This window comes from Palaemon carinicauda, chromosome 24 (genome assembly GCF_036898095.1).
Source record: "Palaemon carinicauda isolate YSFRI2023 chromosome 24, ASM3689809v2, whole genome shotgun sequence".
Classification (NCBI taxonomy): domain Eukaryota; kingdom Metazoa; phylum Arthropoda; class Malacostraca; order Decapoda; family Palaemonidae; genus Palaemon; species Palaemon carinicauda.
Genome location: NC_090748.1, coordinates 10,790,802 through 10,807,688, shown reverse-complemented (window position 1 = coordinate 10,807,688; position 16,887 = coordinate 10,790,802). Strand labels below are relative to the sequence as shown.

The window sequence follows — 16,887 nt, the reverse complement described above, 5'->3', positions numbered from 1 at the left end:
CTGAAAACAGATGAGATCGCAAATAAGAGAAGATCTCTCATCAAAAATTACCATGAAGCTAATAATAGTACGACTGTAAATATCAAATAAAATGATTGGTTGTATGCAAGGTGTATGATTTACTTTAAATAACCTTAGAAAGTAAGAAGTTAAGAAGTATCTTACCCAGATCTTGTAGTTGCCGAAGTTTTGGACAATTTTTCACCAACTTCCTTGCAGATGCAACCGTTAATTTTGGTGCCCGTCCAACATCAAACTCCCTCAGTTTTTCTAGGCATTTATTCTGCATGAGCTGAGTAACTCTATCATCACCAGTCTGTCAAGTACAAATTAGTATACGGTATGAAATGCCTAAAACCTTAAGACCTTTACAATGATAACTACTTATGCGAAGTCGAAGTTAGAATTAAAGACATTCGAACACTATATAGATACGTCTACTTTGCGATTAGGATAAAGTGAATGAATTCGATACGTAAAACTAGGCCTACGCCATTGTTTTCTATGTAGGTTTTCTCTATTGTTTGAATAATTTTGGCTTAATTACCTGAAAAGATAATTAATTTTTTTGCAGTTAGCATAGTGAAATGGGATAGGAGAGACACAGGGCTTTTGGGATGGGATAATAGCTCTACGATATATAAAGATTGTTGTAATTAGAAATATATTTTACAATTAAAATTTTGTTTTTTGTTAAGGTTACTGCATTTGAGAAGGATATGTGTAGAGGTTTGACTCAAAAAGAAGACGAAATCATGGCTTCCCGTTTTTTGTTGGAAGGGGGGGGGGGGGTCTGGTCCACTCAACAATATGAACGCTCGAAACACGACAGCGGATATAAGTACAATGAAAACAAAAGAGGTGCAATAAAGGGGATAACCTTACTATAAATAAAGGATTAAATCACTTATCTATCTATCTATATACCAAGGCACTTCCCCCAATTTTGGGGGGTAGCCGACACCAACAATGAAACAAAACAAAAAGGGGACCTCTACTCTCTATGTTCAGGTCCCCTTATATCATAACAATATGCCTTTGGCCATGGGAAATATTAACTTGAAATCAAAGATTGTCAATAGAACATAATATAAACAAATGTTTCAATTCAAAAATAATAACATAAGGGAACTGCTGATAAGTAATCTGTACTCTCAATGCCAACAAAAACCATATTAAATTGTTCAGGTGGAAAAAACTAAATATGATAGTTCCTCCGCTCCTCTTTCTTGGTTAATGCTAATGCTCGAGCATTAAAACTTTATCAGGGCACTAAGAAAGTTTTAATTGAATGCCTAAACTTTATCAGGACACTAAGAAAGTTTTAATTGAATGCCTAAGGATCCTTACGAAAGTACAATGATCAATTTTGGAACTTTGATTTCAAATCAAACAACTAGTATGAAGAGAGATGTCAGCCTGTTCAACATAAAAATATTCACTGCAAGTCTGACTCCTAAGTTGCACCAATTCAACTGTACGATAAGGAACATCATTCCCCAATCTGGTCACAACTGGATAAAGCCACACATTACATGTAAGCAATCTCTTTCTCCTAAATGTGGTACAGTCATACCTCTCTTCACGAAAGACACTGCTTACGAAATTTTCAAGCTTGGAAACGAGATGCGAATATTTTTATGACTCACTTTACGAAAAATGTTTCACTTTAAGGAAAGACGTGCCAGCTAGGCCGAGAATAAAATAGTCACCCATCACAGAGTTGAAGAAAATGGGTTCAGACAGAAAATGTAGTTCTAGTCTATAATAGGGGTAACTATAATAGTACAGTATTGTACTGTATGTATTGTATTATTTTCCATTTATTATAACATGATGTTATAACTATTTAATTTACAGGTATTAACATTTGGCTTAGGTATATTGAATGGTTCAAATGTATTTGGCTGTACAGTATTTCATTGCGGTTATACTGTAGCTTTATAATGAGATTTAATGGGGTGGTTTGTAGGGTTTGGAACATTAGGCAATTTGCAAGTGAAATGTGACTCACAACGCGAAAAAATCACTTTACGAAAGCCACTCCAGCCCGAATCAATTTCGTGTGTCAGGCATTACTGTACTGGGGAAAATATGCTGGTAAGCAGACTAATTGATCCAGTAAAACCTCAAAAAGAAAGCAAAGGAGAACCGAGGTAAATATGTGTGTGCTCCAATTGGTATTTGATCATGGGTGAACAAAGAAATAGCAGAGGAAGACAGAGAGAACTTGACTGAAATTAGAGCATTGGTATTGATGGAAGAAAGAAACAAAGACAATATCTATTTGACATCTTGACACCGACTATTATTAAAATAGTTCAAAAACTCTATTTCTTTACGGGTATATGTCTGACCCAGTTATGGAGACCCTGACATTAGAGCATTGATAATGATAGTGAGGATATTCCAAGCTGCACGTCATATCCACAGATTGCAGTCAAACCTAGATTTCCGGACAGAAAACCAAACAAGAAATGATAAAGACTATCTATTTGCCATATTGACACAGACTATTCTTAAAATAATTAAAAAACTCTTATTTCTTTGCACTAATATCAATATAATTTTCAAAACAAATGATAAAAACTTATCTATTTGCCATATTGACATTGACTATTCTTAAAATAATTCAAAATCTCTTATTTCTTTGCACTAATATTAATATAATTTTCAAAACAAATGAAGACGACTATCTATTTGCCATATTGACACTGACTATTCGCTTACGAAGTCCAACAGAAGGATGTAGTCTAATCTAGGTGGCGCTAGCATCGGGCGTCGGTAGGATAGTTCAGGTAAAGTAGATAGGGCCTCTGTTACGGCCCTCCCCTTTGATGAAAGAATTACCTAAATGGGAGACAGCCTGTGAATAGTGGTTTTCACATGCCCCTGCTTTATAAACGACGCCCACAGGGTGTTCGCGCGAGGGTAGTAACCTCTGCATTCCATACTTTAATTTCTCTGGTATATTTGGAAGTATTTATATCAGAAAAGTGTAAGGAAGGACTCTTTTCACCGGGCGTCACAGGTATCTCCCCAGAAATAGATTTTTCCTTTGTCAAAATCCCTTTCCTTTACCAGCATTAATACCATTTTCATAACTACTAACCTCACAGAGACAAGCAATCTCAAGACGGGACAGGTTTTTTGCATTGTCGAGTATTACGTCGGTGTAGGGGGCAGGAAGATGACACTTTATCTTCACTACCTGTAATTTCATTAGGGCTGTCTCACGAAAAATCTCCACAGCCTGCAAAAGAGAGTGAGCGAGCAGAATATTATACGGTTGTTTTGTTTGTGAGCTTTAAACAATTCAAGTTTTCCCTTTTTTATTTTTATAAAAGCATGCAGTATTAACCATTTTACCCCCAACAGACGTACTGGTACGTTTCACAAAACTCATACCTTTACCCCCATTGACGTACTAGTACATCCTTGCAAAAAACTTTTTCACATTCTTTTGCATATTTTTGATAACTTTATGAAAACTTCAGGCATTTTCCAAAATAATGAGACCAACCTGACCTCTATGACGAAAATTAAGGCTGTTAGCGCAATTTAGAAAAAAAATATATTGCAAAATGTGATTGAAAAAAAAACGCCTGGGGGTTAAGGGTTGGAAAGTTCCAAATAGCATTGGGGGGGTAAAAGGGTTAAGAAAAAAGCAAAATTAAAGATATTTTTTTTTTCATTCTCCTGTGTAATAATTGATGCTAACCATGTTTCTCTTCCTCTTGTTATTTTGAAGTTTTTATCCTCTTGTTATGTTCGTTTTTATAGTTTATATGGGAAAGATTTATTTTAATGTACAGTGATTATTGTTATTAAACTTCTAATGTAGTTTTTCCTTATTTCCTTTCCTCACTGGGCTATTTTCCCTGTTGGGGCCGAGAGGCTTATAACATCCTGCTTTTCCAACTTGGGTTATAGCTTAGCAAGAAGTAATAATAATAATAATAATTTAACAACAGATAAGAAAATTTTTCTATACTAGCCAGCTAAAATAATTATCTGTACAAAAAGGAAATTTAAGTGGCATCTTAAATCTTACTTAAAATATACTAATGAATTAACTACAGATATATTAAAAAAAATTCTACCCCACTCTTTGCAAGCTAAAGGCATGAGGATATAAATATACATACATAAAAATAATTATATATACAAAAAAAGGAAATTTACATAACTTCTTAAATATTACATATAATAAAACTCATCAAAGAACGAACCTCGTAAGGAGCCGATATATCTTCCCCTTCCATTGTTAAGTAATTTAGATTTGGGCAACTTTGGAAGACGACAGGTACTTCTATACCGCGGCAACTCACAGTCAGCGCCGTTAACTGATGACCCACGGCTTGAAGGGCCCCGGTTACAGACCTCGAAGTCACGTTTACCAGGCTCAGGTGCTGAAATACAAGTATTGCATTAGTTTATATATGACATCTGTTTTGATGTTGTTACTGTTTTTCAAATAGTTTGTTAATTTTTTCTCAGGTCGTTTATTTACTTCCCTATTTCCTTTACTCGGTGGACTATATTTCCCTATTGGAGCCCTTGGCCTTATAGCATCTTACTTTTCCAACTAGGGTTGTAGCTTAGAATATAATAATAAATTCAATATTCTTACTACATTTACCTTCTTTATCTAATGTCAGCTTGTCAACACAAAAACAATTCTATCACTAGATACATATGAACCAATACAGACAAGAGAGTGTGCCCACCACCATTATTATTATTATTATTATTAATTGCTAAGCTACAACCCTAGTTGGAAAAGCAGAATGCTTTAACCCCACAGGCTCCAACAGGGAAAATAGCCCGGTGAGGGAAGGAAACAAGGGAAAATGTTATTTTGATAATAAAATGTTATTTTCCTTAGTAAAATAAATTTTTGAATATACTTACCCGATGATCATATAGCTGTCAGCTCTGCTGCCCGACAGAAAAAACCTACGGGCGGAATACGCCAGCGATCGCTATACAGGTGGGGGTGTACATCAACAGCGCCATCTGTCAAGTAGGTACTCAAGTACTCGATGTCAACATAGAACCAATTTTCTCCTCTGTCCACTGTGTCTCTATTGGGGAGGAAGGGTGGGTCCTTTAATTTATGATCATCGGGTAAGTATATTCAAAAATTTATTTTACTAAGGAAAATAACATTTTTCAATATTAAACTTACCCGATGATCATATAGCTGATTCACACCCAGGGGGGTGGGTAGAGACCAGCATTACATGTTGACATTATATGAGCTAAGTATTCCGTATTTCATTTTAGCAGTTATTCAAAATAACAAGCACAAAATAAATAAGTACCTGGTAAGGAAGACGACTTGAACAATTACTCTGCCTTTTTAAGTACGTCTTCCTTACTGAGCCTCGCGATCCTCATAGGATGCTGAGCGACTCCTAGGAGCTGAAGTATGAAGGGTTGCAACCCATACTAAAGGTCCTCATCAAAACCTCTAATCTAGGCGCTTCTCAAGAAATGACTTTGACCACCCGCCAAATCAAATAGGATGCGAAAGGCTTCTTAGCCTTCCGGACAACCCAAAAATATTTCAAGAGAAAGATTAAAAAGGTTCTGGAATTAGGGAATTGTAGTGGTGGAGCCCCCACCACTACTGCACTCATTGCTACGAATGGTCCCAGAGTGTAGCAGTTCTCGTAAAGAGACTGGACATTCTTAAAATAAAAGACGCGAACACTGATTTGCTTTTCCAATAGGTTGCGTCGAATATACTTTGCAGAGATCTATTTTGTTTAAAGGCCACGGAAGTTGCGACAGCTCTAACTTCGTGTGTCCTTACCTTCAGCCAAGCTTGGTCTTCCTCATTCAGAAGGGAATGAGCTTCTCGTATAAACAGTCTGATAAAATAGGATAAAGAATTCTCTGACATAGGCAAAGATGGATTCTTAACTGAACACCATAAAGCTTCAGACGGGCCTCATAAAGGTTTTTAAAATAGAACTTAAGAGCTCTTACAGGACATAATACTCTTTCTAGTTCATTTCCAACCATACGATAAGTTTGGAATATCGAACGATATTGGTCAAGGCCGAGAAGGCAGCTCGTGTTTGGCTAGAAAACCAAGTTGTAGAACATGTAGCCGTTTCGGATGAGAATCCGATGTTCTTGCTGAAGGCATGAATCTCACTGACTCTTTTAGCTGTGGTTAAGCATATCAGGAAAAGAGTCTTAAAGGTGAGATCTTTCAGGGAGGCTGATTGAAGCGGTTCGAACCTGTCTGACATAAGGAATCTTAGAACCACGTCTAAATTCCAACCAGGTGTAACCAAACGACGCTCCTTCGTGGTCTCAAAAGACTTAAGGAGGTCCTGTAGATCTTTATTGTTGGAAAGATCTAAGCCTCTGTGACAGAAGACTGATGCCAACATGCTTCTGTAACCCTTGATAGTGGGAGCTGAAAGAGATCGTTCTTTCCTCAGATATAAGAGGAAGTCAGCTATTTGAGTTACAGAGGTACTGGTCGAGGATACGGATACTGACTTGCACCAGTTACGGAAGATTTCCCACTTCGATTGGTAGACTCTAAGGGTGGATGTTCTCCTTGCTCTAGCAAACGCTCTGGTTGCCTCCTTCGAAAAACCTCTAGTTCTCGAGAGTCTTTAGATAGTCTGAAGGCAGTCAGACGAAGAGCGTGGAGGCCTTGGAGTACCTTCTTTACGCGTGGCAGACGTAGCAGGTCCACCCTTAGGGGAAGTGTTCTGGGAACGTCTACTAGCCATCGAAGTACCTCGGTGAGTTATTCTCTCGCGGGCCAGAGGGAAGCAACTAGCGTCAACTTTGTCCCTTCGTGAGAGGCGAACTTCTGCAGTACCTTGTTGACAATCTAGAACGGAGGGAATGCATATAGATCTAGATGTGACCAATCTAGTAGAAAGGCATCTATATGAACTACTGCTGGGTCCGGGATAGGTGAGCAAAGTATTGGGAGCCTCTTGGTCATCGAGGTTGCGAAGAGATCTATGGTTGGCTGGCCCCAGGTGGCCCAAAGTCTCTTGCATACATCCTTGTGGAGGGTCCAATATGTTGGAATTATTTGTCCCTTCCTACTGAGACAATCTGCTATGACATTCAAGTTGCCTTGGATGAACCTCGTTACTAGTGAAAAGTCTAGACCTGTTGAACAGGTGAGGAGGTCTCTTGCGAACTTGTACCATGTCAGAGAGTAGGTCCCTCCTTGCTTGGAGATGTACGTCAAAGCAGGGTGTTGTCCGTGTTCACCTCCACCACTTTGCCTTGAAGGAGAGACCTGAAGCTTTTCCCGGTCAGACGTACTGCCAGTAGCTTCTTGCAGTTGAAATGCATTGTCCTTTGACTCGAGTTCCATAATCCCGAGCATTCCCTACCGCCTAATGTCGCACCCCAGCCTACGTCCGATGCGTCCGAGAAGAGAACGTGGTTGGGAGTCTGAACAGTCAGGGGAAGACCCTTTCAAAGGTTGATAAAGTCCTTTCACCAAGTCAGACCAGACTTTATCTTTCCGGAAACCGGGATCGAGACCGCTTCTAGCGTCTTGTCCTTTTCCAGTGAAAAGCTAGATGATACAGAAGAGGACGGAGGTGTAGTCTTCCAAGTGACACAAATAGAACCACGGATGACAGTGTCCTAACCAGACTCATCCACAGCCTGACAGGGCAGTGTTCCTTCTTCAGCATCTTCTGGATGGATAGCAGGGCTGGGGGTTGATCGTCTTGTTCAGCAATGTCCTCATCAGAGGGTTCCTCATCCGAAACTGATGAGGAAACGGCAACGGAGTGGGCAACGTCTGACTCGCTGAATCCGGTCTCACTGGTGGATGCGTGACGGAGCCGGACACAAGATCATGGTACTGCTGCACAGTCTGTGAACTGTCAACCATGGGGACGCGAGGAAGTACAGCGTCAACCCGAAACTGTCTAGACTGTCTGGGTTGTGCAGTCAACCCCCTACCGGGTTGCTGAGGTTGCCGCACTGCGGCACAACAAGTCACCTCTGCTGGTTGTTGAACGTCTTCTTAGTGACACACTGAACGTCCAAAACCACCTCCGAGAGTCGCTTAACGTCAACGTGCGACTGGCAACCCACACTGGGTCGCATCGGTGGAGGAACCACCTCAACTGGCGGACGCGAGTAGGATACCTCAGCGTCAACAGGGCGTACAACCAACCGGTAGGAAGGTTGTTGGCCAGAAGGTTCTTCTCCGTAAAAAATCCTCTATCAAGGACACAAGCTTGGACTGCATGTCTTGCAACAAAGCCCATTAGGGTCTATGGGAGCAGGTGTGGCAACAGACGGGGTTAGCGACTGAAGCGGAACCATTTACTATCCCTGGAAGCCTTGTTATGCTTTAATTAAAGTCCATAGGAGGCTAAGCAGCTTAAGGCTCCTCTCCAAATGACAGAGTCCTCAAAGGAATATCAGAAGGAGGGAGAACAGCACTTTCTCATCTACAGGAACCATGTCCGAGAAAAGCTAGGTTATCTCAGTGAGGGTCTCACTGGTGCATAAGCAGCAGACCAGAAGGCAACGTTATGTAACTGCTTGACAGTCTGTGAACTGTCAAAAACTGAACTGTCAACCACAACAGGTGCGTGAGGACATACAGCACTGGTGCATTAGTAGCAGACCAGAAGGCAACGTCATGTAACTGCTTGACAGTCTGTGAGCTGGCAACAACCAAAGCTGTGTGGGGAAGCCTCAACTCCTGACTGACTAGTCTGCTGCGGGCGAGTGGCGGTAACCACAGTGGGTTGCGGAGGCTGACACACCGTGTCAAAACACGGCAGCTTGTGGTAGCTCACGCACGGCAACGGAGTGCTCCGTGTGTCTGTGGGAGTCAGCATGCGTCTGGCAGGGTCGACTGCGCATGGGTGGAGGAGCTCTCACAACAAGAGTGTGGGAGCAGGCAGCCATGCTGGGCGCACAACCGTGGCAGGTAGTAGGCAAACGGGTGCATCGTCAACCTTCTCCGCAGTCGGAGTGTGGGAGCAGGCAACAACCAAAGCGGAGTGGTGGTGCGTGGTGGGGACTGCCGTGGGTTGCGGAAACTAACGCATCGCGTCAAAACACGGCAGCTTGACTCCACCTTCCCACTGCTGATGCGGTAGCTCACGCATGTTAACGGAGGGTGCCGCACGTCGGCTAACGTTAACATGCGTCTGGCAGGGTCGATTGCGCATCGGAGGTGGAGCTCTCCGCAGCCGGAGTGTGGGAGCAGGCAGCCTCAGCGTGAGCTGGGCGCACAACCGTGGCAGGTTGTAGGCTAACGGGAGCAGTGTCAACCTTCTCCGCACGAAACTCCTGCAAAACCGCAGCTAACTGAGTCTGCATAGACTGCAGTAAAGACCACTTAGGGTCTACAAAAAACGGCAACAGACGGAGCTACTGTCCGTTGTGACTGAGGGTCAAAAACAGCTGGTGCGGCAACAGACGGAGTTACTGCCTGTTGCGGTACCACCTTGCCTCTCTTGGGAGGTGTGCAGTCGTCGGATGACTGCAGCGAGTCCGAACTGACCCAGTGGCTACACCTAGGCCGTTGGACTTGCGCGGAAGGGACCGACTTGCACTTAAAAAGCTGCAAGATGTGGTCCATGGTTTCTTACGAGAAACCTCTTCCGCAGACGAGGAATAAATGGGTGGGGCGATCTTGGGTAGATACGCCCGAAACCACGGAGGGAAAAACGTCTGTTCGTTGATCAAGGCCTGTGGAACCCATAGGTCGTTCGCCATTACTTCTCCCCTGGGCTTGGGAGCTTGTAAGAGGTCCCGGACTAGGTGAACGACTGGCACGAACAGACGAACCCTCGGACGCAACACTGTAACACTGCGCATATCACTTTATCACTTTTGATTTTCTGTTTTGCACTTATTTCACTGAAATCGAAACTTTAACTGATTTCTACCTGAAACACGCAATCCTATCCTTCATTAAAAGGTAGTAATTGCGAAAACAGTCTTACAATGCAACAGAAAAACATAAATAAAGATAAAGAATTCAGTGGCTGGAAAAAGAGACTAAACACTAGATCAAATAAACTACGTTTACAATCTCTCACCGCACAAAGCCTGGGAACAAGAATAACCCTAGAAACGTTTTACCTTCTTCCCCTACAGCGACTAGGGAGGAGAGTAAAAAACGAGAACAACGTTACCCGCTTGAACGAAACGTTTATTCTCCTCTCTCTCCCTCCGTCTCTATCTCTCTCTCTCTTCTCTCTTGATTTCGCACCTGAGAGAAGGGCCCAATTATATATCGTTAAAACATGTTATTTGCTAAAGGAAAAAACTGAAAGGTTTTCCAAATAAAAAGTTCCTTTAATTTAGAATTTAAACCATTTAAGCTAAGAAAGAATGAACGAAACGCTAGAATCGGTTTACTCTTACTGCAAAGTGAAACCGTGATACACTCTCTCTCTATCGTAACGATAGAGCGCATGTTGAACGTTCTGAACGTCAACAACTGCGTAGACTAAAAAACTAAACGTTAGTTCATCTTTGAAAACAGTACGAGACTATCAAAGAAATTCTTTCATAAAACATTAAAATTAAAAAAGTATTAAATTCTTTAAAGGTTAAATACGATATAACGGGCTCAATGTTAATTAACTTCGGTTCCAAGTTAGGACCGCCTACTATTAGGAAAGGTCGTATATAAACAAACATAAAAATTATTTTTTATAAGTTTATAATAAATGGAAAGTTAATCGAAGAGGCCTATAAAGGCGGAGAGATATAAAATAAATAGATCTATAACGTGTTAAGCAAAATTACCAAAAACCTAAACACACTTCCGTCTAAGGGAAGGGTCGGCCATTTAAAAGTGAAAGAGAGTCCATACTCTCTTCGTCACCATAATTAAATCTATCCAAAACGAGTTCAAGTTTTGAAATGAAGAAAAAAACCCCTGCATAGCGAAAGCTCAAAACTGGAATAGTGTACTTCACCAAATAGTTGTGAAAACAAATCCAGTTAGGGACGGCGTATTTAGTAGGTCTTGCCAGTGGCACGACAGAGAGAAAATTGGTTCTATGTTGACATCGAGTACTTGAGTACCTACTTGACAGATGGCGCTGTTGATGTACACCCCCACCTGTATAGCGATCGCTGGCGTATTCCGCCCGTAGGTTTTTTCTGTCGGGCAGCAGAGCTGACAGCTATATGATCATCGGGTAAGTTTAATATTGAAAAATAAATTTTTGAATATACTTACCCGGTGATTATAATAGCTGCAACTCTGTTGCCCGACAGACAACTCTACGGTAAAAACTCGCCAGCGATCGCTACACAGGTTGCGGGTGTGCCCAACAGCGCCATCTGTCGTCCAGATACCCAGTACTCAATGTAAACAAAGAACTCAATTTTCTCCTCGTCCCACTGCGTCTCTATTGGGGAGGAAGGGAGGGTCCTTTAATTTATAATCACCGGGTAAGTATATTCAAAAATTTATTTTATTATCAAAATAACATTTTTCAATATTTAACTTAGCCGGTGATTATAATAGCTGATTCACACCCAGGGGGGTGGGTAGAGACCAGCAATATATGTTTACATTATTATGAGCTAAGAGTTTTTATTTCATTTTAGAAGTTATCAAAATAACAAAAAAAAAATAAATAGGTACCTGGTAAGGAAGTCGACTTGAACAATTACTCTGCCTTTTTAAGTACGTCTTCCTTACGGAGCCTCGCGATCCTCTTAGGATGCTGATCGACCCCTAGGATCTGAAGTATCAAGGGTTGCAACCCATACAACAGGACCTCATCAAAACCTCTAATCTAGGCGCTCTCAAGAAATTACTTTGACCACCCGCCAAATCAACCAGGATGCGAAAGGCTTCTTAGCCTTCCGGACAACCCAAAAAACAACAATAAAAACATTTCAAGAGAAAGATTAAAAGGGTATGGAATTAGGGAATTGTAGTGGTTGAGCCCTCACCTACTACTGCACTCGCTGCTACGAATGGTCCCAGTGTGTAGCAGTTCTTGTAAAGAGACTGGACATCTTTCAAGTAAAATGACGCGAACACTGACTTGCTTCTCCAATAGGTTGCGTCCATTATACTTTGCAGAGATATATTTTGCTTAAAGGCCACGGAAGTTGTTACAGCTCTAACTTCGTGCGTCTTCACCTTAAGCAAAGTTCGGTCTTCCTCACTCAGATGTGAATGAGCTTCTCGTATTAACAATCTGATAAAGTCTGACCAAGCATTCTTTGACAAAGGCAAGGATGGTTTCTTAACTGAACACCATAAAGCTTCAGATTGGCCTTGTAAAGGTTTAGTACGCTTTAAATAGAACTTAAGAGCTCTAACAGGGCATAAGACTCTTTCTAGTTCATTGCCTACGATCTCCGATAAGCTGGGAATATCGAAAGATTTAGGCCAAGGCCGAGAAGGCAGCTCATTTTTGGCTAGAAAACCAAGTTGTAGCGAACAAGTGGCTTTTTCTGACGAAAATCCTATGTTCTTGCTGAAGGCATGAATCTCACTGACTCTTTTAGCCGAGGCTAAGCATACCAGGAAAAGAGTCTTAAAGGTGAGATCTTTCAGGGAGGCTGATATTAACGGCTCCAACCTGTCTGATATGAAGAATCTTAGTACCACGTCTAAATTCCATCCAGGGGTAGCCAAACGACGCTCCTTGGTGGTCTCAAAAGACTTAAGGAGGTCTTGCAGATCTTTATGTTTGGAAAGATCTAAGCCTCTATGCCGGAAGACCGATGCCAACATGCTTCTGTAGCCCTTGATAGTGGGAGCTGAAAGGGATCGTCCTTTTCGCAGGTATAAGAGAAAAACAGCTATTTGAGCTACAGAGGTACTGGTCGAGGATACAGAAACTGACTTGCACCAGTCTCGGAAGACTTCCCACTTCGATTGGTAGACTCTAATGGAAGAAGCTCTCCTTGCTCTAGCAATCGCACTGGCTGCTTCCTTCGAAAAGCCTCTAGTTCTAGAGAGTCTTTCGATAGTCTGAAGGCAGTCAGACGAAGAGCGTGGAGGCTTTGGAGTACCTTCTTTACGTGTGGCTGACGTAGAAGGTCTACCCTTAGAGGAAGACTACTGGGAACGTCTACTAACCATCGAAGAATCTCGGTGAACCATTCTCTCGCGGGCCAGAGGGAAGCAACTAACGTCAACCTTATCCCTTCGTGAGAGGCGAACTTCTGCAGTACCTTGTTGACAATCTTGAACGGTGGGAATGCGTAGAGATCCAGATGTGACCAATCTAGGAGGAAAGCATCTATATGTATTGCTGCTGGGTCCGAGACTGGAGAGCAATAGATTGGAAGCCTCTTGGTCAGCGAGGTTGCAAAGAGATCTATGGATGGTTTTACCCCAGGTGGCCCAAAGTCTCTTGCACACATCCTTGTGGAGGGTCCATTCGGTTGGAATTACTTGCCCTTTCCGACTGAGACAATCTGCTATGACGTTCAAGTCGCCTTGGATGAACCTCGTTACTAGGGAGATGTCTTGACCTTTTGACCAGATGAGCAGGTCCCTTGTGATCTCGTACAACGTCAGTGAGTGGGTACCTCCTTGTTTGGAGATGTACGCCAAGGCCGTGGTGATGTCCGAGTTAACTTCCACCACTTTGCCTCGAAGGAGAGACTTGAAGCTTTTCAAGGCCAGATGTACTGCCAACAGCTCCTTGCAGTTGATATGCATGCTCCTCTGACTCGAGTTCCACAGTCCTGAGCATTCCCGACCGTCTAGTGTCGCGCCCCAGCCCACGTCCGATGCGTCCGAGAAGAGAACGTGGTTGGGAGTCTGAACAGCCAGGGGAAGACCCTCTCTTAGGTTGATATTGTCCTTCCACCAAGTCAGACAAGGCTTTATCTTTTCGGAAACCGGGATCGAGACCGCTTCTAGCGTCTTGTCCTTTTTCCAGTGAAAAGCTAGATGGTATTGACGAGGACGGAGGTGTAGTCTTCCTAGTGACACAAATTGTTCCACGGATGACAGCGTCCCTACCAGACTCATCCACAGCCTGACTGAGCAGCGTTTCTTCTTCAGCATCTTCTGGATGGATAGCAGGGCTTGATCTATTCTGGGGGCTGATCGTCTTGTTCAGCAACGTCCTCATCAGAGGGTTCCTCATCCGAAAACTGATGAGGAAACGGCAACGGAGTGGGCAACGTCTGGCTCGCTGAGTCCGGTCGCACTGGTGGATGCGTGACGGAGCCGGACGCAATATCATGGAACTGCTGCACAGTCTGTGAACTGTCAACAACCATGGGTGCGCGAGGAAGCACAGCGTCAACCCGAGACTGTCTAGACCGTCTGGGTTGTGCAGTCAACACCCTACCGGGTTGCTGAGGTTGACGCACTGCGTCAAAACAAGTCACCTCTGCTGGTTGTTGAACGTCCTGAACGTCAACAACCACCTCCGAGCGTCGCTTAACGTCAACGTGCGGCTGGCAACCCACACTGGGTCGCATCGGTGGAGGGACCACCTCAACTGGCAGACGCGAGTAGGTTACCTCAGCGTCAACAGGGCGCACAACCGACCGGTTGGAAGGTTGTTGGCCAGAAGGTTCGGTAGCAACCTTCTCCGCATTAAAGTCCTCTAACAAGGACGCAAGCTTGGACTGCATGTCTTGCAGCAAAGCCCATTTAGGGTCTACGGGAGCAGGTGTGGCAACAGACGGGGTTAGCGACTGAGGCGGTACCGTTTACCATCCCTGAAAGCCTTGTTATGCGTGACATAATTGTACAGCAAAACTTCAAAGGCTCGAAAACAGCTGTGAAGTTGACCTGTAAACAACTTGGAGCGTCTCCTAGCCAGGCGCCAGGGAGAGTCTACGAGAATTGAGAAGTCTATCTGGGCAGAGGCATGAACTCCCAAGCCGAGAACTTCTCTCGTGTCATATCAGACTCTCGCTCTATAAACCAGTTTAAAAGAAGGGAAAGCAAAGGCTGTATCCCCCAAACTCCTCCTGGTGAAAAACCAGTCGCCTAGCCAACGTAACGCTCTCTAGGAGAGCGAGAGAGCACTAGCTTAAAAACAACGGCTTCGAAGTAGCTAGGCCTAGTGTAAGCTCTGACGTTTAGGCGAACGAGGAGCAGCAGTTACAAAAGATCCGGACAAAGATCCTTAAAAAAAATCATCATGATTTGATTAAAGTCCATAGGAGGCTAAGCAGCTTTAGGCTCCTCTCCATCTGACAGAGTCCTCAAGGGAATATCAGTAGGAGGGAGAACAGCAACTTCCTCATCTACAGGAACCTTGTCCAATAAAAGCTGAGTCTCAAGCCAGGGAGAGACCTACCGTGGTGGCAATGCTTTACAAGCAGAGTCCACACTCACTGGTGCATTAGTAGCGGATCAGAACGCAACGTCATGTAACTGCTTGACAGTCTGTGAACTGTCAACAACTGAACTGTCAACCACAACAGGTGCGTGAGGACGCACAGCGTCCACTCGAGACTGCTTTGACTGCCTAGACTGAGCAGTCAAAACAACTCTATAATGCGGAGGTTGACGCACAGCGTCAAAACAAGTCAACTCCGATTGTTAGTGAACGTCTTGAACGTCAACAGGAGCATCAGCCAGTGGCCTAACGTCCAAATGCGGATGAAAAACCACACTAGACCGCATCGAGTGTGGTTCTAAACAACCTGACTGACGTGACTAAGCTACGCCAACGTCAACAGTAAGCACAAAGGAACGTTAGGTTGGCTGAAAGCCAGGATATCGATGAGATAAACGGCTAGACTCAACGGACTAATCGGCAGAATAGTCTTCCATAAGGGAGGCAAGCATATACTGCATGTCTTGCCATACAACCCATTAAGGATCAACGGAAATGGTTGTGGTAAGAGACGAGGGTAACGTCTGTGACCGCAACACTTTGCCTACAAAAAAAGACTCTCGGAGTCTGTGTTACGCTTTTGTTAGGCGGCGAGCAGTTATCCGATGACTGCATAGGGTCAGAGCTGTCCTAATGGTTGAAACCAGGACGCTGGACCTGTCCTGAAAGGACTGACTTTCGATTAAGGGCTTCGAAACCTTGTGACAGGTTTCTTATGCGAAAAGCCTTCGGATGACGAGGAGAAACAACGTCTCTCGTCTTATGGTAGGGGAGATCTTGGTAAGATACACCCGATACCATAGAGGGAAAACGTCTGTTCGTTGGTCAAGGCCTCTCGAACCCATAAGTCGTTTGACATTACTTCTCCCCTGGGCTTGGGAGCATGTAAGAGGTCCCGGACTAGGTGAACGACAGGCACGAACAGACGAACCCTCGGACGCAACACTGTAACACTTTGCGCCTCGGACGCAACACTGTAACACTTTGCGCATATCACTTTATCACTTCGATTTTCTGTTTTGCACTTATTTCTACCTGAAACACGCTATTCTACCCTTCATTAAAAGGTAGTAATTGCGAAATCAGTCGTATAATGCAAGCTCATTAATACCAGCAAAAAACAGAAAACATATTTTAAGATAAAAAAATCAGTGGCTGGGGAAGAGACTAAACACTAGTTCATATAAACTACGTTTTCAATCTCTCACCGCACATAGCCTGGGGACGAGAATAAAAACCTAAAAACGTTTTATCCTTCCTCCCCGTACAGAGACTAGGGACGAGAGTAACACGAGAACAACGTTACCCGCTTGAACGGAACGTTTTCTATCCTCTCTCTCCCTCCGTCTCTATCTCTCTCTCTCTCTTTCTCTCTTGATTTCGCACCTAAGAGAAGAGCCCAATTATATTTCGTCAAAAAAACATGTTATTTGACTAAAGGAAAAAACTGAAAGGTTTTTCAAATAAAAAGTTCCTTTAAATTAGAATTTAAAACATTTAAGCTAAGAAAGAATGAACAAAACGTTAGAATCGATTTACTCTTACTGCAAAGTGAAACCGT

At 43.2% G+C, this 16,887-nt stretch overlaps 1 protein-coding gene across 1 annotated transcript in view; it reads right to left on the bottom strand.

The window, feature by feature from the left end:
• LOC137618073 (uncharacterized) overlaps positions 1-16,887 on the bottom strand; it is a 32,156-nt gene that overhangs the window by 5,036 nt on the left and 10,233 nt on the right. Inside the window, exons 5-7 of the mRNA XM_068348041.1 lie at positions 4,233-4,412; positions 3,113-3,253; positions 166-316 (exon numbers count right to left, since the gene is read on the bottom strand). Of these exons, the coding sequence (XP_068204142.1) occupies positions 166-316; positions 3,113-3,253; positions 4,233-4,412 (472 nt within the window). The remainder of the gene's footprint in view (positions 1-165; positions 317-3,112; positions 3,254-4,232; positions 4,413-16,887) is intronic.